The sequence below is a fragment of the Peromyscus leucopus genome, chromosome 12, assembly GCF_004664715.2.
Source record: "Peromyscus leucopus breed LL Stock chromosome 12, UCI_PerLeu_2.1, whole genome shotgun sequence".
In the NCBI taxonomy this organism is placed as follows: domain Eukaryota; kingdom Metazoa; phylum Chordata; class Mammalia; order Rodentia; family Cricetidae; genus Peromyscus; species Peromyscus leucopus.
The window spans coordinates 6989519-7017356 of record NC_051073.1 but is presented as its reverse complement, the minus strand read 5'-3'; the positions used below and the strand labels follow the sequence as shown (position 1 = coordinate 7017356).

General features: G+C 41.4%; 3 protein-coding genes and 1 pseudogene across 15 annotated transcripts in view; 1 reads left to right on the top strand and 3 right to left on the bottom strand.

The window, feature by feature from the left end:
- Son (SON DNA and RNA binding protein) overlaps positions 1-14540 on the top strand; it is a 34189-nt gene extending 19649 nt beyond the window's left edge. For 2 of the 6 annotated variants that reach the window (XM_028877083.2, XM_028877091.2), the window contains 6 exons: positions 5051-5161; positions 6204-6320; positions 10252-10399; positions 12683-12754; positions 12862-12977; positions 13474-14540. In XM_028877083.2, coding sequence (XP_028732916.1) covers positions 5051-5161; positions 6204-6320; positions 10252-10399; positions 12683-12754; positions 12862-12977; positions 13474-13632 — 723 coding nt within the window. In that variant the 3' untranslated portion in view covers positions 13633-14540. Of the gene's footprint in view, positions 1-5050; positions 5162-6203; positions 6321-6442; positions 9324-9543; positions 9624-10251; positions 10400-12682; positions 12755-12861; positions 12978-13420 lie in introns of those variants that run through there. The other 4 variants (XM_028877085.2, XR_005092505.1, XM_028877087.2 and 1 more) reach the window with 4 other exon arrangements.
- Donson (DNA replication fork stabilization factor DONSON) lies at positions 22-26333 on the bottom strand. 5 transcript variants are annotated; one of them, XM_037209642.1, is made up of 12 exons: positions 25976-26330; positions 25585-25656; positions 25430-25507; positions 24062-24265; positions 21998-22176; positions 20462-20640; positions 18753-18831; positions 18552-18656; positions 18095-18293; positions 16583-16795; positions 15260-15405; positions 22-1352 (listed from the first exon to the last, which is right to left on the bottom strand). In XM_037209642.1, the coding sequence occupies exons 1-11, from the start codon at positions 26279-26281 to the stop codon at positions 15268-15270; spliced, it is 1752 nt and encodes a 583-aa protein (XP_037065537.1). In that variant the 5' UTR covers positions 26282-26330; the 3' UTR covers positions 22-1352; positions 15260-15267. The 5 variants fall into 5 exon arrangements, with proteins under 5 accessions (XP_037065537.1, XP_037065536.1, XP_037065538.1 ...); XM_037209641.1 differs by lacking the exon at positions 22-1352 and adding an exon at positions 14914-15041; XM_037209643.1 differs by lacking the exon at positions 22-1352 and having other exon boundaries at positions 14914-15405; positions 18762-18831; positions 25976-26333.
- Positions 20707-21991, bottom strand: LOC114698429 (annotated as a pseudogene). The gene has a single exon (XR_005092506.1). The product of XR_005092506.1 is annotated as a 40S ribosomal protein S2-like (transcript).
- Positions 26334-26873: 540 nt separating the features above from the next.
- The window catches only part of Cryzl1 (crystallin zeta like 1), a 42446-nt gene continuing 41481 nt past the window's right edge, over positions 26874-27838 (bottom strand). For 2 of the 3 annotated variants that reach the window (XM_028877101.2, XM_037209644.1), the window contains one exon: positions 26878-27478. In XM_028877101.2, the coding sequence (XP_028732934.1) occupies positions 27379-27478 (100 nt within the window). In that variant the 3' untranslated portion in view covers positions 26878-27378. Of the gene's footprint in view, positions 27479-27838 lie in introns of all 3 variants that reach the window. The other variant, XM_028877100.1, reaches the window with a different exon arrangement.

Here is a 27838-nt window from a genome sequence, read left to right as displayed (position 1 = left end):
ATTTTCACTGTGTTTTTTTGACCTGCGGCATTTTGAATGGGAACAGTTCTATATAGTAATGCTGATGAACGTAACTGGCCAGTGCAGCTAACCTATTTACAGTTAAAGGTGATGGTCTGTATTCACATGGAGTTCAACAACTGAAGCAAATCAAACCATCACCAGAGAGGAAAAGGGTATCTAGTTTGGAACAAGTTTAGTGCTCCTCTACTAATCCCCAAATCAGGCTACTTCCACATCTCAGGAGTGAGAGCTAACGGACATTTGTAGCTAACTTAATCTTCTTGTAGTAGTCGGATATAAACCAGGTGAGGGCTGTACAGAATTAGATGTCCCAATATATATGTTTTCAGTAGTTTATTACAGATTATCATTTAAACAGCTGGGAAGACTATAGCCAGAGAGAATCTCCTATGTAGCAAAGACTTAGAAATATTGTAGAATTCTGACATTTTCTTGAGAAAAGGATTATAATTTTTAGCTTCTGCTGAATCATGGGGAAAATGCTTAGTGCATGTTGATTATATTTTTTGAACAAGAAAGTTTATTATTTAAAATTTATGACTGCCATTTTCAGTCTCAACATTGGAAGTGATGCTGTAGCCTCTTCTCCTGCCAGAGGTTAGATTCTAATTAAGGGGGCAGTGTTGAGAGAAGACGGAAACACTGGACCAAAAGAAACGCCCGACCAGTGGGTCAGATGAATAAAGCGTAATGTTTCCTGGGGAGATAGATGCAGAGTGTAGACTGATGAAAAGAATTCCAAACTAGGAAAAGACATGATGGTTTTGCTGTCATATATGCATTTCTGAAGCAGTGTTAAAGACGCCTAAGGAAAGCTGACAATTGATAACACTACTCAGCTTGTTACTTACTACCATCTAAGTGTACTATATTTGTAGAGTTGATGTTCTATCAGAGGAGCACTGACCCTTCTGGTTTCAGTGAGGCTTCAAATGAGATTTTTTTTATTAAGAGTAATGCAAATTTTTTTTTTTTTTTTTTTGTAAACGGTGAGGTAGTATTTTTAAAATCCTCCTTTTTTGTTTTAATTTTAATAAATATAACTGAAGTTTAGGGATCTTCAGTCTTGACCATAAAACATTTTAGCAAAGATGACAGAATTTATCTTCACAAGGGCTAAATATCCTTGTTGTCACCCCTGATGCCACAACTGTCTTGCACGTGAGTGTGCTGACATGACACGGACAAAACTGCGTCAATCCATGTTATGGAAAACAACTCATCAGATGGTGTCCCCTCTGCCATAGCATCGTCTTCCTTCCCAGAAACCAGCCAGCAGCATCCTCAGTAAGGAGTGACTACAGAACTTTCACGATACTTGTGTGAATCTGATTTATAAACAAAGAAAGTTGGAGAATTAATGTTACAAAACCAGTCGCCAAGGACAGTTCTTTCCTAAGGTTAGCAAAGGCTCCTGGATAGGTTAGCGGGAGTATACATGCACAAATGGTGGTGTAATAACTATAGTCATTACTAATTCACTTCTGCCTCAAGCAGTGTGTTAGGTTTGTTGATTGGCTCCTGTCTACATTCTAATAGCTAAAATTCTCTTGAAATTGGAAATTCTTTGTTTATGAAGTTTATCAAAGCTAACTTCTTGGAAAAGGATGGAAATTGTAACCGGGGTGAAAGTAGAGGTTCTTGAATTACAGTTACAATACTCCTAGATTGTACAAGGCTTGTTACTTACTCTCCTTTTCCCTAGATCTTTATAGGCTGATAACCTGAATTTCTCTGAAATACTTACATACAAGGAGAAAATCTCTTTATAGTAACTCAATTATGGTATAGAATTTTGTATGATAAAAATATTCATATTTCATTTGAAAAAGTGACTTAGGGATGTTCTAAGTTAATGTGCCTTTGCTTTTTGAAGTTGACACTTTTTCATATGAACTAGTGCATTTTAATAATTTTTGTTTGAGTATTATTAATGCTTTATAGGCTGGATATTTTTTCTTTAGCTGTTTTATTAGCGTTTCTTTCATGCCTTTTGAGATAACCTGCAGTCACCTGTGTGGAAAAGAATTCAATTTAGCCCTTCACACTTACCTTTAGCTCTTTTCTATCAATCACTGACATTCTGTAAAATTCTTACAATACATTTTTTGTTGTAGAAATCACTGGGCTTCACACAGGGGGAGAGTAGAGTGACTGGAGGTGAAGTACAAAGCATGTAGAAGGACTCAAAGTGTCCGTGTGATTGTGGGACATGAATGTGCTGACCTGATGTCTGCATCTGTAGAGGAGCCGTAATCCCCTTGACATAAGGATGAAAGGAATTCCCGGGATTGCTTTTTTTTTTTAAATTAATGTGAGAATTGTAATTGAGGACACCATGTGTACATTTTTTTTCCTTTTAGGCGAGGGGAATTCAGCATTTCTGCTCTAGTACCTAGAGTAGTGCCACCCTCAGTCACTTTGCAGATGTGTATTTTATATACTGGGAAGCAAACTGACCTGTTCTTGTGTCAGTGGAAAAGAAATAAAGCATGTTGATATTGACAATAGTGTTACAGATTTTAAAAAAAAAATCTCTTAGTTTATAGAGGGAGACCTTGAACCTTTCTCATATTTCTTACTTTTGAAAGGCTGGTTAAGATTTAAAAAAATTTTTTTTTCAATGAAGCAGTCATCAGCCACTAAAGTTCTCAAATGCCAAGTATTAACTGTGTGTGTGTTTTCTCAAGACAGGGTCTCTCTATATAGCTCAGGCTGGCCTTGAACCCATATCCACGTGCCTCTGCCTCCTAAATGCTGGGATTAAAGCTGTGTGCCACTATGCCCAGCTACCTGTTGTATTTTATGTGTTTTAATTAGGCTATGTAACATTTGATCTGATCCTTGAATATTAATGCTTTGGGAACTATAGTTACTTAACCCTTTATGTTTTAGCATATAATATGAATTAACCAGCTGAGCTATATTCCTCCTAACCTAAGATAATCTAGATTATCTCAATTTTGAGTATATTTTCACATTAAAAATAGCCTAAGTAAATTTTTGGTATAAACTTCCTGCTTTATTTGCTGAGCCTGTTGAAAAGTAAATGCAAATGTTGAAAAGTAAAAGTATTAGGAAATAGTTGTAATTTATTTAAACATCAAGATTATTATATTAATCGTGAGACATAGATTTAATAAGAAGTAGTGTAAATTTAATATGAAATAGTACTGAGACTCAAGGGAGTTTCATTTGGGGAATAGAAAGAGTATTTAGGTTATTTCTTGATAAAGTTTACAAGAAAAATGTGGTAGGTAAATAGGCCTGTAAAGGATAATTTATATTTTTTTGTTTTACTTAGAAAGATTTAGTTTTTGGAGCTAAGTGTATTTTTATGGCTATAAAGTTGGAACCATATGTTGGAAATTGGAAGGTTCTGATTGGAATAAGTTTTCCCCAGTGTCTTTCAGCATTTAGTCTTTTAAGAATAAAAACGTACTAGGACTCAGCACCCATAGGTTTGCAAATTGCTCTGAAACCAAAGTCTAAGAAGGCTAATATGACTATGTGTCTCATTTGGTTGTTTGGTGGGTCTACACTAACAAAAATATCTACACTTGACAGTTGAGGTAAAATCCAAGGTAGGCCTAGGAAATAGAAATTTTGGTCTGAAACAACTATATTCACATTGAAAGACCCAGGAATCACGTGGAGCAGATTTGAGTCCCAGAAGTCAACAGTAAAAGCAAAAGGTGACTCTAGTATTCTGGTGTGACTTTACATAGGCTGTCTTAACTTTTGTAGGCCTTAAGAATAAATAGAGCATGGATAATACTGTTAACTAAGCAAGTGAGAGCTTTCATTGACATTAAGTAGTCTAATAGGCACAAACTATGTTTACATTTTTTTTTTTTTTTTGCATTATAAGCCAGAAAAGTATACTTTTTTAAAAAAATGATTTAGTTAAAGGAGTCTTGGACAATTTTAATCAAGATAACTTAGAATAATATATAAGTGAATTTGAAGTTGGGAAAAGGACACTTCCTTATACATTATTCTTACTCCTGAAGCTTCCTTTGGTATATAGATTTATTTTTGTAAGAATTATACACAGTACACAGCGAAATTATTGCTAGCTTCTATTTATTTAAAAAAAAAAAGCTGTTTTACTGATATGTTTGCAATATCCAAGCAGAACCCATGTATGTGAAAACAGTAAGTCTTTCTATGAGATAAACATTTTATAAACAATTGTTGTGCAGAAGAGCTGGAAAACACTAGTATGTTCAATGATATTAGTTTTCGTCCTCTGCTTAGCACAAGAAGCTATGCTTTCACTGTCTAAGAGATCTGGGATGCTGGTGACTTACCTCACGTTCTGACCACTCAACTATGAGTGCCTCATGAGACCTTAGCCTAAGATGTCAAAGGTAGACGATAGGATTTTTGGGGGAGGACTTAAACACTTTTAAAAATCAGTGTTATTTCTAGATTATGGTAATAAATGTATGTACATTCAAAATAGCTATATACTAAATATAATTTTTAAGATTCTGGGTTTGTAGGAATAAAGCATATCCATGCCCAACTGTGCTCTTGTGAAACCTGCTGATGAGTAAAAAGCCATGTTGACTCTAGTGGTGTTCTGCTTGCTTATCTACAGACTTCGCTTACTACTCCTGGAAGTTACGCTAATAATCAAGTAGAGTAAGGTGAACTGATAAAAGAGTATAGCATAATACAATATTTATAGCCATTCAAATCTACAGTTTATCTAAAGGTTACCGATAATGAGTTCATAATGAAACTCAATGGTTTTAGGTTGATACTGTAGAAAATACACTGATGAAATCAGAATTTGGACTGAGTTCTGCCTCTGAATACGTGGTAACTAACTTACCTTAATTGTCTTCTATTTTCCAGGAGTGCCCTCTTTGCCTTTCGAATCTTCTCATTTTCCAAGAATCTTAATACATAGACTGTGGTTTATTTTTTTACATGTAGCATCTACAGATATAGAAGCACCCGAGAGAATTAGGGGACTCTGGTAATTTGGGATAATTATCTATGTTTTCTTTCTTAGCCTGTGGACATCTCAACAGCAATGAGCGAACGGGCACTTGCTCAGAAGAGACTCAGTGAGAATGCATTTGACCTTGAAGCCATGAGTATGTTAAATCGAGCTCAAGAACGGGTATGTGGCTTTTTTAATTTTAAATGAGAATTTCACTATCTAAATGGCTGAGTCATTACAACACTGTGTGAGGAACCATTACCATTATTTTCGGTTGTGTTAGTTGGGACTGGACTCAAAGTCTATACATGCTGTTTCACACTCGATACTTGTTATACTTTGTTCTTTCTTAGTAACTGACTTTAAATAAAAATGACTTAAACCTAATAACTAAGAAAATGTTTATTGTATACTACGGCAAGAACTATTTCTTGAGAACAAAACAGAAAATACATCCTGCTCTCAGAGTTTATAGTCTGATGTGCACTTAAGTGCCTAGAACAACTCCATGTAGTACTACTATTATTCTCCATGTTTCAGCTAAGCAAACTGAGCTACAACAGTAGTCAGCTGGCACCCACAACTAGTAAGTAGAATTGGGGTTCATACCCCAATAATAATGAATCCAGAGTCTGCTTTGAACAGGAAGGAAACAGCTTTTCATTTTATGCTAAATCTATGTAGGAACAGTTTATGTTAGAAGTAACATTGCATTAAATGCAACATGAAATATGCATTACATGCAATATGAAAGACACCTGATTCTGTCTATAGCACAGTAGGTGTTGATGAGCGATATGGTCTACTTTTTCTGGTTTTAACCATTTTCTACATTATACCTTGGATAGATATAGATTATTATTTCACAGGAATCAAAGATCTAACTGGCATGACATTTTTAAAGGTATTTAAATGAGAGGTCAAATGTCAAAGGCAGAGATCTTTGACCATACATTTTTCATATATCTGATATTTTAAAGAATGAGTATTATTACAGTGATAATTTTAGACATAAATATGAACTTCATACCTTCTTTTGCATTAGTAGATTTCATTGAATGCTGTAAAACTGGAAGACTTGGGAAAACATTGAACTTTAAATATATCATTATTTGGCTATTTTAGGAACCAAACCGTTTTTCCTCAGTGAATTAAACTACCAGTGTGGCACTTTCATCAGATCAGTAATTTTACTTAATGAAGATGGCTTCTTTTTCTTCAGATTGATGCCTGGGCTCAGTTGAACTCTATCCCTGGGCAGTTCACAGGAAGTACGGGAGTGCAAGTCCTGACACAGGAACAGCTGGCTAATACTGGTGCCCAAGCCTGGATTAAAAAGGTACACAGACTATCAAAAAATACAAAGCTCAATTTTTTTTTTTGATAATCATACATTAAAAATGCAGAGGCAAGTGACTAACCTAAGTTCCTGAGTAAGTTTACTATGTGTATATGCTCCAGGATGGACACTGAAGATGGGCTGAAATCCTGACACGATACCAAATGCATACATTCGGCTCAGTAGCCACTCACTTTATATCTGGAGGTGGTTGTTTTTCATATTTTTTGCTGTTGGTTTTAGTGGGGGTGGTTTTGCTTAACTGTTTTGAATGCTAACTGTACCAGGTGCTGTTCAGAATATTCCGCAGTTCCTGTTGGACTACTAACCTAATCATTTCAGAGCAGTGGTTCTCAAACATTTTCATCACGGGATACTTTATTGCAGGTTTAGTTTTGGTGGATCACTGCCCCTAAGAGCCCTTTGCCACCCTGATATTCCATTCCTCTATCCTTGTCCTCTCATTACTGCCTGCACCCGCTTATGAATACCTTTGCTCCTCCCTTCCTTTGTGACTTCTAGCCCCAGGTCCCTATATGGTGGTCAGCTGTTAGATGCAATTAAGCGGTTGGGAGGCCCTAGTTAATACTGCATGTGGTAAACTTGCCATGGGAGTGGAAGGGGGTGGGAGGGTGGCTGGAATGTGGGGTGGGCAGTTGTGAAGGGGGGTAGGTGGGTGGGATGGGCTGGAGATAACTATCTGTGGACCACCATTTAGGTTCTGGTGGCCTCTGGTGATCCACAGGCTCAATTTGAGAACCACTGACTTCATGAAAAAACAGGATATATAAGACCTAAAATGAAGGGAGAGGACGGACATCTCATGCTACGAAGATGTAGGTGCACCGGATCTCAGATTCCTGAAATGAGATTTGTCAACTCTACCTACGGCTACCTCATTGTTGGGGGAGTCTTAGGTGGTTAAAAGGGGGCTTTCTGAAGACATGACATCTGGTGAAGGGCTGTGGTTTGGTTGGATGGGTGATGAGAAATTTGTTTCAGGAGTACTGGCAACAGCAGTGCTGAACTGGGAGGCTGCGTGGTCTCTTGGATGGGGAAGGTTTCTTTGTCCTGCTGTACTCCTGACTCCTTGTGTGATCGTGGGCAAGTAATTCCTTGGAATTTCTGTCTCCCAAGTGTCACGTGGTGTGGGAGACAGGTTCATATCAAAGCCTCAGACAGTGGTAATCAGTGCTGTGATGGGTACCTATTACCTGTAGAATTGGAATGAGTGCTAGTCATGGGTGAGGTGGGTTTTTCAAAAAATAAAATTTTGGGTGCTTTGAACAGTTGTATAGCAAGCATTACCTGTGATTCTCTTATTAACAAATTAATATAAGGTATCACACATCTTCATAGTTGAATGAGTATGTACCTAGGCATTGGTTTTGGAAAAAAGGGATAAGCTAGCAGTATTTTTAATGATTGCACTCATTTTATATAGTAATACTTTGTATAAATTATAAAATAGTTAAAAAAATAGCTGTCATCTTAGTAGGAAGGATTATGTGTTTACTTTTTTGGGACATTGGACATTAAGCAAGTTGTCCAGAGCCACACATTCAGTCCTGCTTCACTCATCTGTCTTGAAGCTGAGTGCTTGGGATTGCAGGAAGTTAGACATGAAGTGTTTTTGAATGTTTATGCTTGTAATAGTTCATGTGCATTGCCAGCCAGGTAGAAGCTTCTGGAAGGTTTTCCACTGTGAAATGTGCTGCTCTGTGTTTATGTATAAAGAGCAGATAAACATAAGTGAATTTCCAAGGTGAGTCTTCACTTAGTCAAGTGGCTCCCTATGTACTTAAGTACTTAATGTTTACTAGAACCTTTAAAAGGATTTTGCTGTACATTTTTTTTATAGAATATAATCTGAGAAGCAAATTATTTTGATAAGTTATGTGTTCATCAGACTAAGCTTTACTTTATAGAAGAAATCAACACTCATAGGAAAATGATCTTATGTAACGAATTGCTGGAGAATATCTGCTTAATGAAAACCAGAGGAGCATTATTTTATTAAAGTAGATAGGTTGGTACATTTAGAAGTCATTTGCCAACTGAAAATGTCATTGGTATTTATCATAAGTACTACCTATACCCATTAATTGTTTGGGAAATATGGAAATGGCCATTTGGCTTTTTTTGGCCCAGCACTGTCCTGTATTAAAAACCATAGGGAAACACCAACCAATACCTTCTCTGTTCTTTAGTTTGTTTTAGAATACTTTTAGATTAAGAGGAATATTTCATTGATACACTCATTTATCAGTAAAACATTTAAAAGTTAATTGATTTTAAAGGGCCTTTATTTTCTCAATTGATTTGGGATTTGATTTTATAAAAATGTTGGTTATTGTGGTCTCACTAGATTAAGACAGATTTTTACACTGGATAAAGAGGTAGATGCTAATATAATAGCAAACAGGATTGGAAAACTGGGCTACTTGGGGATTTATATTGTACTCTGTCTGTACAGTTGCCCTTTTTTTTAGGAGTGTTTCCTGGAAAAGAGGGGGAGATGAACCTGGAAGTAAGTAAAGTCATTCTAGGTGTGTAGCATCAAGGCAGTTGATACCCGAGCATCAGCTAACTTTTCTCTTTATACATCCACAATGCATGGCCTGCACCAAATAAGGAACTGAACCAGGGGTATGTTTTTACCTCCACAGCTGCCTCCTTCCATCAGAGCACCTTGTTGAACTTAATGTCTAGTCACATGTCACTGGGTTGTTTTCTCCCCGACATTTAATTATAAAGCTGAGAAACAGAGCTTATATATATATATATTTTACTGCAGTGTCAAAACATCACTTCTAAGTATTAACTTACTGATAGAAGGAAAAGTAATGCATACTTGCTTGCTGAACTACCAAACATTTGACTTTCTGTAATGACATGGTATATATTTGGCAGAGAACATTAGCCTAAAATGTTGTAATAATTGGAAATAAAACATGGTTTAGAGATGCTTCAATTAAAAAGGAAAAAAAAAAAAACCACAAAGATCAACAGCAGAATTCATAGTGCATTGATACCTTTTTAAAGCGGCACTGGACATTTCTCGACTGCTGACCATGCTAATGCACACAGTTGTGCAGCTTAGGACATTAAGTGGTTGGCTGCTTTGATGGAAATTATGGTTCAGTGGGTTGGATACAAGAGAGATGATTGTTCACAGAATAACCTGTGAACTTTCACCCCTCTGTATGGAAACTTGTTTCAGGGCCAAATCCTTGTAGCTGTCTTCTTGCCCCGGTCAGTGCCAGCCGTACTATTCACAACACTGCTGCTGCCGAGGCCTAGGTATGTAAACATTTAAGGAGTTTTTAAGTCTTTTAACATCAAGCCAGGTTGTAGAAGAGTTCAAATTTGGTGTACTCAGGGTATTTTATGTACTGATTTTCAACTTACTACATGTAAATGTACTCTTTCATAGGGATTTTTTCTAAGTAAAAATTTGATACTTTATATTAGAATGGGGAAGAAAACTGGATGACAACTGTATGCTTCAGTGTGCAAACTATTTTAAAATAATTTCTAGGCTTTATTCATAAACGAGGTATACCTGAGATCTTAATATTGACTGTTTTAACATTGCCTTCTTTTTATTTTGCAAGCTAAGAAGAGATACCAGTGAACCTAAATAGTGGACGGAAACAGGAGTGGCTCTTTTGTTGTTGTTATTGTTTTTTTTTTTTTTGGAGGGGGGCACCGAGGGGCGAGTGTTAAAATTGCCATTTGACTTTCAAAGTGTTGGTAATTATCATTAGAACATATGCTGCAGAGTGTATTGAGCATAGAAGAAGAATTTAAATATAATGCTACTTCAGATCTAGAAGTAAAGTAAGATTTCTTTTTCTTAAGTTACCATTCACTTTGTAGTTCGGTTCTAACTGTAAAATGGGGGCCTCTTCCCTTTTTTCTTTGGTAGGATCAGTTCTTAAGAGCAGCCCCAGTAACTGGAGGAATGGGTGCTGTCTTGATGAGAAAAATGGGCTGGAGAGAAGGAGAAGGACTAGGCAAGAACAAAGAAGGGAACAAGGAGCCCATTCTCGTGGACTTTAAGACAGACCGGAAAGGTAAGTTCTTTCTGAAATTTAGACCTGGTCAAATAGGTTGAGTTGTGTTAACTTATTGTTGACCTTATTTTGGTCCTAGTGACCATGAACTAGAGACAATTGAACAGCTCTTGGCTAGAGAAACCTTTAACACATTTTTCACACATAGCAGCTGATTTCTATTGATGAAGATACTAGTTTGAACTTTGAAATGACAACTTGCATTGTGTTAGTTATTATGCAAACCTGTGAGTTTTGAATAAGTTTAAGAAAAAAATGTCTTTTGTTCTTAATGGAGACCACCACATGCTTGCCCTTTTCTTTTTTTCTCGCTACATTTATTCATGGTTTGTGGGTGCTGGCAGGCACCCTTACCTGTGGAAGCACCATCCCGGTCCATCGTTTGGTTGTCTGTTTTATTTTTAAAATGATTTATGTATGTGGAGATTTGGTCTGCATGTTTGTTGTTGCAGCTTGTATATGTCCAGTACCCATAAAGCCCAGCAGAGGGACTAAAGTGACAGATGATTGTGAGCTGCAGGGATGCATGGAATCAGGGTCCTCTCAAAAGAGGACTGGTGTCCCTACCCGAGCCATCTGTCAGGCTTGTTTGGTTGTCTTTTGAGACAAGATCTTGCTGGGTCTTGTCTGGCCTTGAACTTCCAGTGATCTTGCCTTGTCTCATGAGAGCTTGAATTACAGGCCTGTATCATCACTGTCCTTGGCTCATTTGTTTGCCTCTATTTCTAAGGTGTGATTTTCTTTTTTTCCTCTCACATCCTTCTTAGACACTTCACATAGTTTCTTAATTTCCTATTAGTTTCTACTCCATAAACCATTTTTGCTTATCTTTTTAAAGTTTAGTATTTGTGTTGTAGGTTAAAGCATAGATCATCTGTGGTCAGCAATATTAGTTCTTCATTACCTCCTGTTTGGGCTCCTCAGAATTGTTATTGCTGGTAGCTCTTTTAGAAATATGCCCATAGTAACTAAAGTTAACAGCTAGCTAGTAACATTCAAAGTAGAATCACAACAGGCTGGTAGCTCATATTACTTGTTTAAGTGGGTAGATCTCAAAAGTTTGAGGCCAGCCTGGTTTACAGACCAAGGTCTAGGACGGCCATGGCTTTGCAAAGAAACTCTGTCAACAACAACAAAAACAGACTTTATTCAAGCACTCTGGAGGGAGAGGCAGGCAGATTTCTGTGACCAGCCTCGTCTATATAGTGAGCCCCAGGACAGCCAAAGCCACACAGAGAAATCCTACCTTAGAAAAAACAAAACAAAGACTTCTCACATTCTTGGATTTCAGTCATGTGCTACCAGGCCTGATTTTTAGAAACTGGATTTATTTTGAAGTTCAACAATAAGTTAGAGTTCAATTTCAATGGGTATGGAAAATAGGCTTATCTGTGAATCCAATTAATATTGTATAATTCTAGGGAGCCTCCACATTGAAATTACTCAACATAATGTGTGGATTTTCAGATAGTGGTTGTTTCCTAGAAGAGGTTTGAGGGAGATTTATATACTAACAATGGAGTGGCTGAAAAGTTTGTTGTTTAACGACACATGGAAAGTGGGAAAAGCACTGTTTGGGGGTTTACAGCATTACTAATTTCTATGTAATATGAATGAAATTACTAATTTCTATGTAACTTATGTTAAGAAATCAAGTATTTCCTATGATAAATGATCTCATCATTGGGGCACTTCCTTTTTTACTGTCTATGCCTTTGGTTTGTGGGGATCATACCCTTAACTTCATAACCTAATTTAAAAGATGAATTTGTAAAGTTACTTGTAGTTAGTAGCCAACCTTTTTTAAGCTTGTAGGAAAAAAAAAAGACTGAGATGCTGACAGTTACATGACACTTCTTTTGAGTCTCACACATTGTATTTGTGTGTACTTATATGGAGGTTAAATTCCAATAGCCTGTGGTATTCCTTAGGCACCATCCACCTTGATTTTTGAAACAGGGTCTCACTGGCCTGGAGCCCACCAAATGATATGCTGGGGGGCCAGTAAGCCCCAGTGCTGGAGGTACAAGAGTGTGCCAACACAGGTGGCTTTCAAAAGTGGGGCTCAGATGCTTATTATGGCAGTGCTTTGTGACTGAGCTGTTTCCCTAGCCCCTTAAGTATGTTTTCACAAACTGAAGTGGGAAAACAGAAAGTCCCTTTTGATATAAATCTACTGAGTATTTTATTTGAAGGCATGAAGGTTTCAGCAGTGGGAGGTGTTTTTCCCATCTATTACAATAAAAAAAAAATAATCTTATAAATTTGGCTTTCTCTTTAAAGGTCTTGTTGCAGTAGGAGAAAGAGCACAAAAGAGGTCCGGGAACTTCTCTGCTGCAATGAAAGACTTGTCAGGTGAGAACAAAGCCTGTTGAATTCTTCTTGCCTCACCCACATCTTGAAGCCCTAAGTTGTTGCAAAGTTGGTGGAAATCTTATAACTAGTTGTTTTTCTCTCTACAGGCAAACATCCTGTGTCTGCCTTGATGGAAATCTGTAATAAAAGAAGGTGGCAACCACCTGAATTTCTCTTGGTCCATGATAGTGGCCCTGATCATCGCAAACATTTTCTATTTAGGGTAAATATGAACTTACATACTTATTAGAGGGCTAAGGGATAAGTGTGATACAACTACAGTGGGCTGTATCTGTGGGTGGGTTACAGATGTGCATATGTGTGGGTAAAATGGGTTTTTAAACTTAGAAGGGTAATTTAATGTATAAATAAATGATCTTTTAGAAAATTAAAGGGGAGGGCATGGACAAATTCTGGCTAACATTTGGTATTTTCTAGGGGAAGGTGGGGGTAACTAATATTTTTATTAGTGCTTTTTATTTTTAAATGTGGAGACCTGCACTTACTTTGCAGTTTCCTTTAAATCATTTACTGTTTCTGGGCTGAGATTAATTTTTATATAATTTGGGGTTTAGAATTTATAAATTTTAGAATTTAGTGAAAAAGTACAAAGCTAATAGATATTAAAGTTTGATGCTGTTCTTATTGTATGTTTTTCTTGAATAGGTATTGAGAAATGGAAGCCCTTACCAGCCCAATTGTATGTTTTTCTTGAATAGGTATTGATAAATGGAAGCGCTTACCAGCCCAGCTTTGCCAGCCCTAATAAGAAGCATGCTAAAGCCACAGCAGCTACTGTGGTTCTTCAAGCAATGGGCCTTGTACCAAAGGACCTCATGGCTAATGCCACTTGCTTCAGGAGTGCCTCACGTAGATAGATTGAGGTTTTATATTAATCATTTCAGATAATTTTACTCTGCATCACAATGTATCTCCTCCTTAATGTTGTAAATATTTCACAATTTAAGACATTGTGTATAAAAAGCAATCTGTACAAACATCTCCAGGCTTTGGTTTTTGTACCATGGAAATTGTATTTAACCATACAGGGTTTTGGTATGTTTATATTGTTTACCTTAGTGATGTATTTGTTTAAGTGGCTAACATCAAAACAACTGTTTGAAGGCATCAGTAATATTCAGTGTGGAATGTTAAATAACGCTTTTATACTGTATTTTGTACTATGATGTAACTCCCCTTCCTATGGCTAGGCTGCTGTAACACTTGCCTGTAATCAGTGAAGGGCTGTGCACCTTGTACTATTTCACAATGGGTTCTGCTGGACAGATACTGGGCCAGTGTTATTAAGGTAATGAAGCAAGATCTGTTCCACAGGGCTAATGCCACCATCTCCCCTTAAATTTTTGTAGAGGTTATGAAAAGAAAGTGATATGTTGTGTCATGATCAGCACTAAATACTGCATTCCCATTAAAGCCACTTGGGTCATAAGAAGGGAGTCAAAATGGAAGTCCAACTAGAATTTTACTTCAGAGGCCAAGTACATATTTAGTATGGCTTGAGTTGTGATATAGTTTTACTTTGATGTGCATTTTGAATTTCAGCTACACCTAGATAGACGTAAATAATAAAAATGCTGTAACCAACTTATCTAATAAAAATTGGCAACTAGCCACTATTTTGTTGACTATGAGAAAGTTTAAGTTTATGTTAATTTTTTAGGGTCTGATAGAATATTCATGTGTATTACAGTGGTATTCATATGCTATGTCTCTAAACTTTATTTTCAAAAGCTTAAGGCCCAAATACAACCTTCTCTGGAATAAATGTGGTGTCTTATTCTCTGGCTTTATGGAACACATATAACTAAGTACTACTATTTGTTACCCAATACTTGTGACTTCTATGCACGTTTATTTAAAAATGCTGAATTTTACACACACATGCAAACACACAGACTACCTGAAACATACTGAGTAACTGACCAACACTTAGGTACAAACCACCCAACAAACGGTCTGACAGAAGAACACGAGTGAGTGTCCTGTGAAGAGGCATTAGAAGTGGAGACCATGGCGGGCGGCAGCAGCAGTCAGCTGTGCAGTAGTGTCTGCACAGAACCTGCTGCTGCTGCTGGTCTAAGGTACACCAGATCCTTTCCTGTCATCACTCTCAATGAAGTCATGCTATGTACAGGGAATTCAATTTCTCATTTGTAATGAAACACTTTTAATTCAGGGTTCTACTCAGGTTACAATTAAGTTGAAGGGATATAGAATTCTCATTCAAGTTATCTGAGGTTTAAGGACACAGCTTACATCTTCAGATCTGAAAAATGTATGAAAATAATAAAAGCAAAATGTTGATTATTAAACCTAATGCTAATGCATGTAATAAAAGTTAATGTAAAAAGTTCATGTTTAGAAACATTTCAGTATTTTAAAATATATTCTTCCAAAATGAACTTTTAAAAGAGGCAGAGGCCTAAGAATTGTCAATTTCCTTCCTTGCTAGGAAGCTGTTCCTCAGTTTCCCTTTAGGCTTACTTTGGTGTTCAGGATCTCCAATTATAGATGTAGTCACTCATTTCCACATTCCGTAAGGATGACTTCCCCAGCAATGGTATTTGACTGAGCTGTTCCAGGGTTTTGGAGTGCAGCCCACAATTAGCAAGGTCCTTATGATCAACTTTCTGCAGAAATACAAATCCATATCCATAAACACATTAGTTCTTGAACACTGACTTTTTAATAATCACCACGAGGACGGGCAAATTCAGGCCGGGCGGTGGTGGCGCACGCCTTTAATCCCAGCACTCGGGAGGCAGAGCCAGGCGGATCTCTGAGTTCGAGGCCAGCTTGGTCTACAGAGCGAGATCCAGGACAGGCTCCAAAACACCACAGAGAAACCCTGTCTCAAAAAACAAAACAAAACAAAAAAAGATGGGCAAATACATGGCTCATTCACTTAATAAAATCATGGCTACAAGTTGATCCTAACAATTTCTATAGTTTGAAAAAACTAATAGAATCTTATTTTTTACAAGTCTATTGAATGTGACAGGTACCAGGTCAATTAAGAACTATTAAACTGGGCTAGAGAGATGGCTCAGAGGTTAAGGGCACTGGCTACTCTTCCAGAGGACCTGAGTTCAATTCCCAGCAACCATAATTCCCAGCAACCATATGGTGGCTCACAACCATCTATAGTGAGATCTGGTGCCGCCTTCTGGCCCACATGGACAAATGCAGGCAGAACACAGTATACATAATACATAAATCTTAAAGCAAAACAAAACATCAAAAACTTAAATTTTCTTCACAAAGTCTAAAGATGGCTAGACTTCCAAGGAAGTGAGTTACGTAGGCCTGGGAGATAGCTCAGTATTTGAGCACTTGCTATGTGTGACGACCAGAGATGCGGTGTCTAGAACCTGCATAAATGCTGGGCAGACGTGGAACACCTGTAGGTCCAGCCTCTGCAGACGCTGCTAAGACCTGCCACGTTAGTGTGCTCTGGCTTATTAAAAGACCCTGCCTTGAAGAGGGATGCAGTACAAGTCGTGAACCCCAGGCTTCGCTGTGTGAGCACTCCCCACTGGGGTGCCCGAACCCATGTAAAACTGCAAACAGCATGCACACAGAAGAACAAAAAACCTGTAGTAAATCGTGTTTCCATAAACTACAGAGGAATCAGGTATTACTAAACTCAGTTGTGAGGACAGTTAGTACTTTCTAGGTTTTGGAAGTTTTTACTATTGCTTGAATTCCTTAATTCATGACTTGCTTTCTAACTTGATACAAATTTGGTCTATCATGAGTGACCTTTTTCGCAGCAAGAGAATACAAGCTACAACTGAGTCTACTTACTCTATGCAGGTCTTCATCCAGTGGCAGGCGGACATTGAATACAGCAGTAGGCTCATGTGCATACATCCCAGCAGAGAATGACCCTCTCTGTGAAGATCGGAGTAGCATGGTCACAGAATGCAGAGCATGAGGCATGATGGGACCCGTGATCTCTAAACTAAACTGATCTCTGTATCCAGAAAGAGCGTGTGTCTTGACATTAATGCTTCGTGCCTTCAGAAAATTTAAAGAAAAAGACAATTAGGATCATACCTCACTTTGTCCCTTAGCTGAAGATGTGTTCAGTATATTTTTATTTGGGATTTCTTCTGATAAGAAACAGGAACTACTTTTGTTTCCTGAGACTACAACATAATACTTAACAGGTTGCTTCAATTTCCCCATTTTTGAGATCTGTCACTATTTTTGGGTATGTGATTGCATTGGCACATACATGAGATGGGATTAAAGAACTTTTTCTTAAATGACAAGGGAGGATGTGAACACCCAAGTGATTTGTTACCAGTTATAATTTATCCAGTATGGGGGGAAAAATCACAAAAGTCACTGAACACAGCGGCTCTTGCCTGTAATTCTGGCCCTTGGGAGGGGGTGCCAGGAGGGCCAAGAATTCAGGGTCATCCTCCACCAGTGAGATTGAGGCTTATGGGACCCTGTCTTAGAGGCAAACAAGTAAAAGGAAGCTGACATAATTCCCGTGTTTTCATGTATATATGTAAAATACATACATATTCTGAGACAGGGTTTCATGTAGCGTAGGAGATCTTAAATTCCTGGTCATCCTACCACCACACTACTTCTTAAGTAATTTTTATTTTTAATGGAGAAAGCAAAAATAAAACTACTGGGAATGTAGCTCAGCATACAATGTTTGCCAATATGCCCCAAACTCCTGGTTCAATCTAAGTGCTGAAAAACAAAGTCTATAGTATGGTAGAACAATTAGACATTTTCAAAGATTCACGTGTATAATTTTTTTTTTTTTGAGACAGGGTCTCACTATGTAGCCTTGGCTATCTCCAAACTCATTGAGATCTGCTTGCCTCTGCCTCCCAAGTACTGGGATTAAAGGTGTAGCCATCACGTTGTGCCTGATACCTGTAGGGGTAAGAAGGCCATCAGACCTCTTGGAACTGGACTTACTAATGGCTGAGAGCCACCATGTTGGTGCTGGGAACCGAACTTGGGTCCTCTGCAAGAGCAGCAAGTGCTCTTGAACACTGAGCCATCTCTCCAGGCCCTACCTAGAATTATTTTTTAAAAATTGAAAATTTGAGCTAGGCATGGTGGCACATGCCTTTACTCCCAACACTCAGGAGGCAGAGGCAAGTGGATCTCCGTGGGCTTGAGACCAGAGTGGTCTATGTAGCCAGTTTCAGGACAGACAGAGCGACGACACAAAGAGCCTGGTCTTTCTAAACGCAAACCAAGAACAGAAGTCCAGCATGCCCCTTTAAAGACTGGAACTCTACACTAAGAACTGGACGGCAGGAGAAGGAGGTGCTTGCTCACCTTCAGCATTTGCATTGAGGCACCTCGAAAGGCTACCGGGGATAAAAGGGTCGGAGGGAGGCCTGCCTGGGCACCCGAGGTGGCAACTAAGCTCTTGCAGTTGATCAAAAAATTGAGCAAAGTGAAAGCGTTGGGCCCTTTCACCAGCACGGCAGACTCGGGCCTGTGATCCACTTGTACTTCATGTTTTTCCCTCAGTCTGAAAAACGACAATCAAGGAAAGAGCCAAAAACCAAAAACATCAAAAAATAAAAACCCTACACCAGTGCAGATAGCAGCCTGGATTCCAGATGCCCGGGGGCTCCTTGTCCCATTTCACAAGTCTGAATGAAATGCTGGCCATCTGAATGTGGCAGAGAGAAACCAACAACAACTTTGTACATGACCAACATGGACTGTCTTTACTTCAGCGTTAAACCAGTAACTCCACTGAGGTTCTTAACAACAGAAAGGATACAGCTTGATAGATATTGTGTCTGGCTTTTTAATTTGATCTTGCACACCTATCTCTTCCAGCCAAGACAAGCTCTCCTCTTCATCTTCATCGCTGGCCGCTTGCTCCCTAGGAAACTGCTGGTTAGAGGCACACATTCCCAGAGTGGGTGCTTTTAGGAACTCAGAAATTAGTGAAAATGTAAAAGGTTATGTAATTCCATACTCATCGTACTCCAGGTTTGCTTCTCGTACTTTCTTCTTATAGCCACTTGCTTCTAGCAAAGGCAGACAAAATTCAATACCTGCATCAGAAAAGAAAACAACTCGGCTTTCTTCAATTAACCAGTGTCCCACTACTGGTATCCAGATGAGGTTTTCTATTCAAGGCACTTGTCTCTACCCTTCCCTCCCTCTGCTGACCCACTAGCTGACAGGCTAATCCAGCTTCACAATTACTAAAGGGGGAGGTTAGATAATGTGAACTCTCAGAGAACCAGAACTGGTGAGATGGTTCAGCCGCTGGACTCTGTCAAGTCTTAGGACACCTAAGTTCATGTCCTGGAACTCCCATGGTGGCAGAAATGACTGTTACTCTAACCTCCACATGTGCGACACGGTGTGTGTGTGCCCACAGAAACACACACATGCACACAAAATAAGACATAAATGTAAAAATGTTTCAAAAAGCAAAATATATTCAATAAGACAGTGATTTTACTTCAGAGGTAAGAAAAGGAACACAGCTGGGCGGTGGTGGCGCACGCCTGTAATCCCAGCACTTGGGAGGCAGAGGCAGGTGGGTCTGTGAGTTTGAGTCCAGCCTGGTCTACAAAGCTAGTCCAGGACAGGATTCAAAGCTACAGAGAAACCTTGTCTCGAAAAACCAATAAAAAGAGAAAAGAAAAGGAACACAATCAACTTCCAGCTACATTTGAGAGACCCTTTGACCAACAGGAAGAAAAAAAAAAAACAACTCTGAAAAAATGCACTACATCTCTTAAAATAATATTGATAACCAATTAGTAAGAGACAATTCAAAGTATTTTTAAAATACCTTATTTTGCTGGGCAGTGGTGGTGCAAGCCTTTAATCCCAGCACTCGGGAGGCAGAGTCAGGTGGACCTCTGTGAGTTCCAGGCCAGCCTGGTCTATAGAGCGAGATCCAGGACAGGCACCAAAACTACGCAGAGAAACAAACCCTGACTCGAAAAAACCAAATACATATATCTATCTTATGTGTATAGGTGCTTATGTCTGCGTACCACTGTGTGCCTGGTGCTCAGAGGCCAGCATAGGCACTGGATCCCCTGGACCTGGAGTTACAGATAGGTTTTAGCCACCATATGGGTGCTGGGAATTGATCCCAGGTATTCTTTTTTTTTTTTTTCTCAGAGATGAGCCCAGGGCCTTGCACACTGAGTTAAATCCCCAACCCTGATCCCAGGTATTCTGTAAGAGCAGCCATCTCTCCAGTCCCAAAAGTTCAGCATTTGAGGCAAGAGGGATTCTGTGGTGGTATTCTAATTGTACTGAAATGTGATTTTGATTGTATGTTAATAAATAAAGTTGCCCGGGGTCAGAGCTATTAGAGCCATAGACAGAGTGTGGCGGTGGTGGCACACGCCTTTAATCCCACAGATCTCTGTGTGTTCAGGGATATAGCCAGCATTGGAGACATATGCCTTTAAGACCTGGGGGGCTGTACATACAGACAGTGATGAGGCAGTCACGTGTTTGGGTTTACAACCAATGAAACGACTTACACACAGGGAAATAGCTCTCTTTCGGGAAGCTGGGATACCGCAGGAGGAAGGGTGAAATTTTAGCTGAGCTCTGACCTCTTGGCTTTCTCTTTTACATTGGTTCTGTGTTTCTTATTTAATAAGACGGTTGGTTACATCTACAGGATTCTCTTTAACCCCAAACCATTACCTTCATTTTTCATAGCTTCTCTTAAACCTCTAGTTGTAGGAGATATGAGCGCTGTGACCACGTCACTTCCTGCTAATCCTGCTGCCCGGAACAGGACGGTAAACTGATAGGTACAAACGTAGAAAAAGGGGCAAAGCTTGGTCTTCAACAGGTTATACAAGGAAGTAAAACTCACAGACCTGTGAAGCAAAAGAAAATTTTCAGGTGTTAAAATACTTTTTTTTTTTTTTTTAAACAGATTTAATTCACTTTATTTTTCTTGTATAAAAACCCTTATGTGGTGGCCACAGCTGGAGCCTGGGTTCTCTGAACAGACACTCTGGTGTGGGTTTTCACAAGATGGTCAGTGAATTCCTGATAAGGAGATTTGGTGAACACAGTCTCTTTCCAGAGGTCGGGGGTCAGGTAGCTGTAGGTCTTGGAGATGGCATCAAAGGTGGCCTTGGCAAAGTTGCCCTGGGTGGCAGTGCAGCCCCTGGCTGACGTGTAGCAGTCATCAACACTGGCCATCATCAGTAACTTCTTGGGCACAGGAGCAGAGACGATGCCAGTGCCCCTGGGGGCAGGGATGAGACGTACCAACACAGAGCTACAGCGGCCTGTCACTTTGCACGGGACAGTGTGGGGCTTGCCAATCTTGTTCCCCCAGTAGCCTCTCCGCACAGGGACAATGGACAGCTTGGCCAGGATGATGGCCCCTCGGATGGCAGTGCACCATGACCATTGTAGTCCCCAATAGTGACAAAAGCCTTGAACCTGAGTCTGCTTCTGCACTGGCATGATCTTTAGAACCTCATCCTTTAGGGATGCGCCCAGGAAAAAGTCAATGATCTCGGATTCCTTAGTGGGAAGGGAGAACAGGCAGATCTCCTCCAGGGACTTGATCTTCATGTCCTTAACCAGGCGGGCCAGCTTGGTGATGGGGATCCACTCCTTGTCTTCAGCTTTACCTCCACGAGCCCTGGGACCTCGGCCCCGACCACGACAGCGGCCCCTCTAAGACCGCTGCTGAATCCTCCGCAGAAGCCGCGGCCTCCTAGTCCTGGGCCCCCGGGGCCCTCCTGCTGCACCGGCGTTGCCCGCCATTTGGTATTTTCCCGAAGAAGAAGAAGTCAGGTGTTAAAATACTTTAAACTTAATTCTGCATAATTTAGCCTGACAAGTAGATAAAAGCCCAACCTAACCTTTCGAATACTGAATCAGTTTCTGCAGCTGACTCTAGCGTGGTGTGGATGGAACCACGTGCTCTCTCAAGCAAAACTGCTAACTAGCTGCAAACTCTGAGTAACTTCTGGTGAGAAAAGCCATCAACTGATGGGAAGCAACACTGAGGACTCAGGCTTATCTATTTAACCTTTACAGGCACTAGACATTTGATAGTGATGAAGCTGGAAAAAATGTGAATGGATTCAATCCATTAATAACAGTGTCTGACAAAGTCCAGAAACACACAGAGCCATCTACCATTAGTCCTTTCCATATCACCCAAATCCTAGAGAATCCTCTGGAATGCACACACACCTCCAGTCATCTTACCAGTCACTCATTAACGTATGCTGCAGAGTCTCATCGTGTGACCATGGGCTTGACTTTCCCGCCATTTTCCTATCAGCTCCAATTCGAGGAAACAGTGGCAGCCATGAAAAGGCAGGGTGAAGCCAGTAGACAAGAGTCTGCTGGAAGGCACAACGCAACTCAGTGCAGAGTCTGGGATCCTAAATTCCAGGGGGGAGAGTGGGTATTTTTACTCATCAGAAAGATAAAAGTTCATAGGAGACACTGATATCACTGACATATCATATAATCTAGTATTTTAGAAGATGAGCTGGGAGTAGCGGCAGAACACCTTTAATCCCAGTGCTTGGGAGGAAGGCAGATCTCTGTGAAGCCAGCCTGGTCTATATAGTGAGCCCCAGGAAAGTCAGGGCTATGTAGAGAGACCTTGTCTCAAATACCCCCTCCCCGAAAAAAAAAAAAAAAAAAATTTTGTTTTTCTAGACAGGGTTTCTCTGTGTAACAGCTCTGGCTGTCCTGGATCTCACTCTGTAGACCAGGCTGGCCTCAAACTCACAGAGATCCACCTGGGTCCCGAGTGCTGGAATTAAATGCTGTGCCACCACTGCCCAATAAAGATTTTTATTTTTAATTGTATGTGTGCCTGCATTTTGAAGATAGGTTCTCTGAAGAGCAGGTTTCCATAACCACTGAGCCATCTTTCAAGTTCACAGTCTTAAGTATTTTTATAAGGAAATATTAGCAACTGTCACAGAGGTTAAAATGCAGTCTACCTTTGCTTTCTGGACAGCAAACAGTGTGTTGAACTATTCATCAGAAAGAGCACATATACAGAGATGAGACACTCTGTCTCTGCCTTTCCTGAGGCATTCAGATGACGGGAGGAGGGATGTGCATGTAGGGAGTTCTCGTGCTCTTCCTATAGGAGAGCACCAAATTAACTGCCAGGGAAGAGGATCCTCCCCCTCAGAAAACAGTCTGAAAAGTAGTAAACCTGGGTAAGTATGAACTACAAATCATCTTGATTTATTGAGAAATATGTCTCAAGTTCTATTTCAGGTAAACCTTTACAACCTAGTTTGTGTTGATGAGCTGCTTCATGGTAATTAAATTACTCTGAGATCTTCCCAGAACTCATGAATTCTTCAGTGTATTAAGATCCAGAGTACGGTTGGGTGTAGTAACACACACTTCAATCCCAGCACTCGGGAGGCGGAGGCAGGCTATGTCTGTGAGTTTGAGGCCAGCCTGGGCTACAGAGTGAGTTCCAAGAAAGCTAGAGCTACAAAGTGAGACCTTATCTGGAGGAAAAAAAACAACTTCATCAACAACACCCTGCCACCAAAAAAAAAATCCCAGAGTATGTCCTAGGTAAGAAAACTCAGTACAAAGTAATCAGCTAGGGGCTGGAGAGATGGCTCAGAGGTTAAGAGCACTGCTTGCTCTTCCAGAGGTCCTGAGTTCAATTCCCAGCAACCACATGGTGGCTCACAACCATCTGTAGTGAGATCTGGTGCCCTCTTCTGGCCTGCAGGGGTGTGTGCAGACAGAACACTGTATACATAATAAATAAATAAATCTTTAAAAAAAAAAAGTCATCAGCTATTATAACTCAATAGCTTTTGATGTTTTCTCAAAAGCCTTACACAGAGGATGGTTTGCAGAGAACACTGCCTGTCTGTACCCCGAGTGACCCTTTGGGGAGATGACTGACAGCTTTTGCAGTCTACACCTGTCAGAAGAGCAGCGTAACAGAAAGCAGTGTGTGGATGTTAAGGGCAGATCCTTCTACACTCAGTCTGAAACACTAACAGACTCATGGGCTGGGGCGGTTAAAAGAACCTAAGTTTGGATTTCCTGTGAATACCTGTAACCCTAGTGCTGAGGAGGCAGGGACAGGGGGAGAGCTGGGGTTGCTGACCAGCAGGCTAGCTAAAAAATGTGAGCTCCACGCTCACAGAGATCCTGTTCCAAAGAGAGAAGAGGAGACAGGACTATCGCCTTTGGCCTCTGTCCATATACCTGCCTGAATGAGCGCACACGCACGTGCACACACACACACACTTCATTTCGGGCATTCATTACCTGTATACTCTGGGGTAAAGTAACTTCTGCTGCCCTACAATGCTGGAGAAGGCCTTGGGCTTCTTCCTGTGCCTTCAAATGCTCTGCCCAGGAAAAGGGTCGAGAGGAGGTGAAAAGGAGCCGGGTTTTAATGCTCCAGTCTGCAGGCAACTCAGTACCTTCTGAAGAAGTCGGATCTGATTCAGAGAATGGTACATGCTGGCTCTTTTAGAAAACAAAGAACACAAAAATTAGAACTTCCAGAAAATTCTTTTACTACAAAGACCCTAGTTACTCACTAAATGTCAAAACTCACAAATGGCCTAACACTAAAAATATATTCCACCTGAGGAGGTAAAATATATTCCACCTGAAGGAGGTAAAGCAAGCCACCACGAGAGGTTTGAGGCCACTGAGCCTCGGGGTCTGCCTGGAAGGAGAGAGCCCAGTGAGTGAGCTAGCTAACTGAAGAGTTCAGCGAGGTGCTGCTGCAGGGTCCCAGTTCACTTGCTAGTTTTTACAGTTCTATCTAGTACTACAGACCACAAAGGAGAAATGCTCCCAGTATTTAAAAAGTATCTTGTAAGCCCCTGAATCACTGCGACCACCACCAAGCTCCTCCTTCAGGTTAAGCAACCTTGGGTAGGTTTTCCTGAAGTTAAAAAAAAGGGGAAACTACAGTCAAGCTGCTGTTCAAGTCCATATTCTCCACATCGTAAGGCTTCCCTCAAGGAACATCGCAGTCAGTATCTTGCCAGGGGACTGCCTCCGGAAGAGTCTGAGAGCTAGAACGCTCTTGTGACCTCTTGTAGCCTGTTCCCACCGGGGCAGCCTGTATCTGTCCTAGCTGGGGAGCCTCAGTGCACTCCACACGCAGGAGGGAGGCATCGGCAGGCTATGGCCCCACAGCTCACACCTATTCCACAACACCTGTACGGAAATGATTCCCCACGGTTCTGCTTTCATTTTGGAGACAGGGTCTCATGTGTTCCAGACCTCAAATATCTGTGAACTGAGCACGATCTCAAACTTCTGACAAGGCTTCCTTCTCACCCTTTTACATGTGACGCTGGGGATCCAACCCAGAGGTCCCTGCATACTAGGCAAGCACTTTACAAACCGAGGTAGCCCCGGACTTCCAATTTGTTATTGAAACTAATTTTTCAAGCAAAATGCTACTGAGAAGTGCGTTTCTTAGAAAATACATTATAATCCTACTTAAGAACTATGACCTGGGCTAGGCCATCAAGATGGCTCAGCAGTTAGAGGCACATGCCTCTGTGCTCGACTGACTGACTACCTGAGTTCAACCCTGGACCCACACGGTGGAAGGACTGACCTCCACATACACAACTGTGGTCCACACAATAATGTAGATGGGAAAAGTACCTGGGACAGTTCGGTGACGGTTCTTTCATGAGACGCTTCCTTCCACAGCAAATTATTTTCTCCATTAGAATCTAAAAGCTGAGGTTTAAAAAAAAACGTTGTCCTTTTAAAACTTAAGCGGTGAGGGAACTTGCTTTAAATATGTCAGGCCTCACCTGGCAGAGCAGTCTCTCAGGAGAGTGGGGGCTAAATCCAGAGACCACCAACGTTTGTTTCACTTCAGTGTGCTGGACCAACACATTAACTAACTGACAAGTCCTGAGTCTTAGACCAAAGGGATCAACACTTGTCGATTCTGACCCCTCCACCCTCAACAGTCTCCGCGTCCAGCCATTCCGAGAGCCCGACTGAACGGAAGGATGGTGAGAAGGCAGATTCTGGAGCCGGCCCCGCCAGCCGCCTTGCAGAAGGGGTGTCCGAGGACTTTTCCAGCGACCTTCCCCGGTGGCTTCGAGGGCCCCCGCCCCCACCCCAGGACGCCGGGCTGCGGCGGCTGTTCGCGCCCATTCCCACCGCTGAGTCCGGCTGCCCCGCGCGGAGACTCACCGAGTCCGGAGCTCCCTGCGGACCACGGGACGGCTCCTCGCGGGCCTCGTCGGCGACCCGCGGCCGGTTGTCCAGGCGGGCGAAAGGGTTTCTGCGGGGGACGGCCGCGGCGGCGCCGCCTCTGCCGCCCGCGGTCGGGAAGGGGCGCAGGGGCAGCCCGGCCGCCAGCGCGGCGCGGCGGGGCGTGGGCTCTGGCAGCGCGGAGGGCGCGGCGGCGCCGTGGCTCCGAGACCTTTTCCGGCGGAGCCGCACGATCTCGGGCGGCCTCTTGAAGCTGGGCGAGTAGCCGGGTAGCGGGACGGCCATTGCGCAGCGCCGAGGCGGCCCCGCAGCCCGGCCTGCGCTTCCCGCGCGCTCCGGCCCCGCCCCGGCCCCGCGCTGCTCGCGGACTGGAGGGCCCGGAGGCCCCGCCCCGCCGCGGCCCCGCCCCGCCAGAGCATGCGCGCCTGGCCGCCCCCGCCCCTCCCAACAGCTTGCTCGGTAGCCGCTTCCGGCCGGCGCGTGCAGCCCCGGGGCGCTCCTTCAGCGGTTCTGCTGCGAGGCGGGGCGTCGCCGAGAAAACGTCACTAGCGCGCATCCCCGAAGGGCATGGAAACGAATCAATACTACTTTAGTCTGCAGTGAGGGCAGGGTCAGCCCCGGGTGGGGAGCCTGAGTGCAAAGCAAACCTTGCACACTGGGTGGTGGGCAGCTACTTTCTCAGAGAAGCAGCAAGGTCATTCTGAGAGAGGGGGTGCTCAAGAGGGCACCCCCAGAACAATGCTCAAGCTTCAAGCTAGGCTCAGGCCAACTCTTCCATCCCTGTCTCCAGTGCCCGGCCACCCCAGCCCTCTATGCCAATGCTGTGCCACTATTAAAGGACCTGGTACTGTAGGATACTGGAGAAATTCAGAGTGGATGAATATTTTTAGAAAATTTTAAATGCCAATGGATTACCTTGAAATCGGAAATACACTCAAATGCTAAAATAATGACAGCAGAGGCTTGTTAAGGAAGGTGTTGAGAATGGAGTTGAAACAAAATCAAATAATGTTTTCATGGAATAGCAAAAGCTTGTGACGGATGTATTGATAGAATAGTGTGGCTTTTGCTGAAAGCAGTTTTCTTTATGGAAAGAATTTTATAGCAGAGGCAAATGTATAGATGCAATAACAAAAAAAAGGTTTTTAGAATATCCCCTTCAGAGGCTAAAAAAAAAAAAAATCGGGATTTTTTTTTTGCACATTAATTTTGCAAGTATTTTTCAAATATGTCGAATAACCAAGTATCTTATTATGGCAGGAAAACAGGCTTAAAAATAGAAAAACTTGTTTGATCTTCCTTGATTTGTCTCAACAATTTCCAAAGAAAACTGGCTTCATATACTTGTATGGGTATATCCAACTGAGGTCTGGGAAAGAAAATTAAAATTGAACAACTTGCTTTTTTCTTTCTTGATTTTTCTGAACAATTTCCATGGAAGCTTTTGCCTCATACAGTGGAATGGTCTCATCAAGTAGCGGTCTGAGGAGGAAGAAGGATTAGAAATGTCAGGCACAGGCACAGATGAGTGGAATACACATGCAGCAGGTCACACATTTGGTTACAGTTTGATGGTATTCATCTAAATAATCCAAACAGCTTGGTAGTGGCACATTCCTTTAGTCCATCACTGGAGAGGCAAAGGCAGGTGAATCTGTGAGTTCCAGATCAGCCTGAGCTATTCACCTATCAAAATAAATAACTAAATGAAAATTAAAATCCAAACAAAATTACAAACTCATCCATTAATATTTTTATGGTTTTAAAGAAGTAGTAATTTTCTTTCTTGTGTGTGTGTGTGTGTGTGTGTGTGTGTGTGTGTGTGTGTGTGTTTCCAGACCT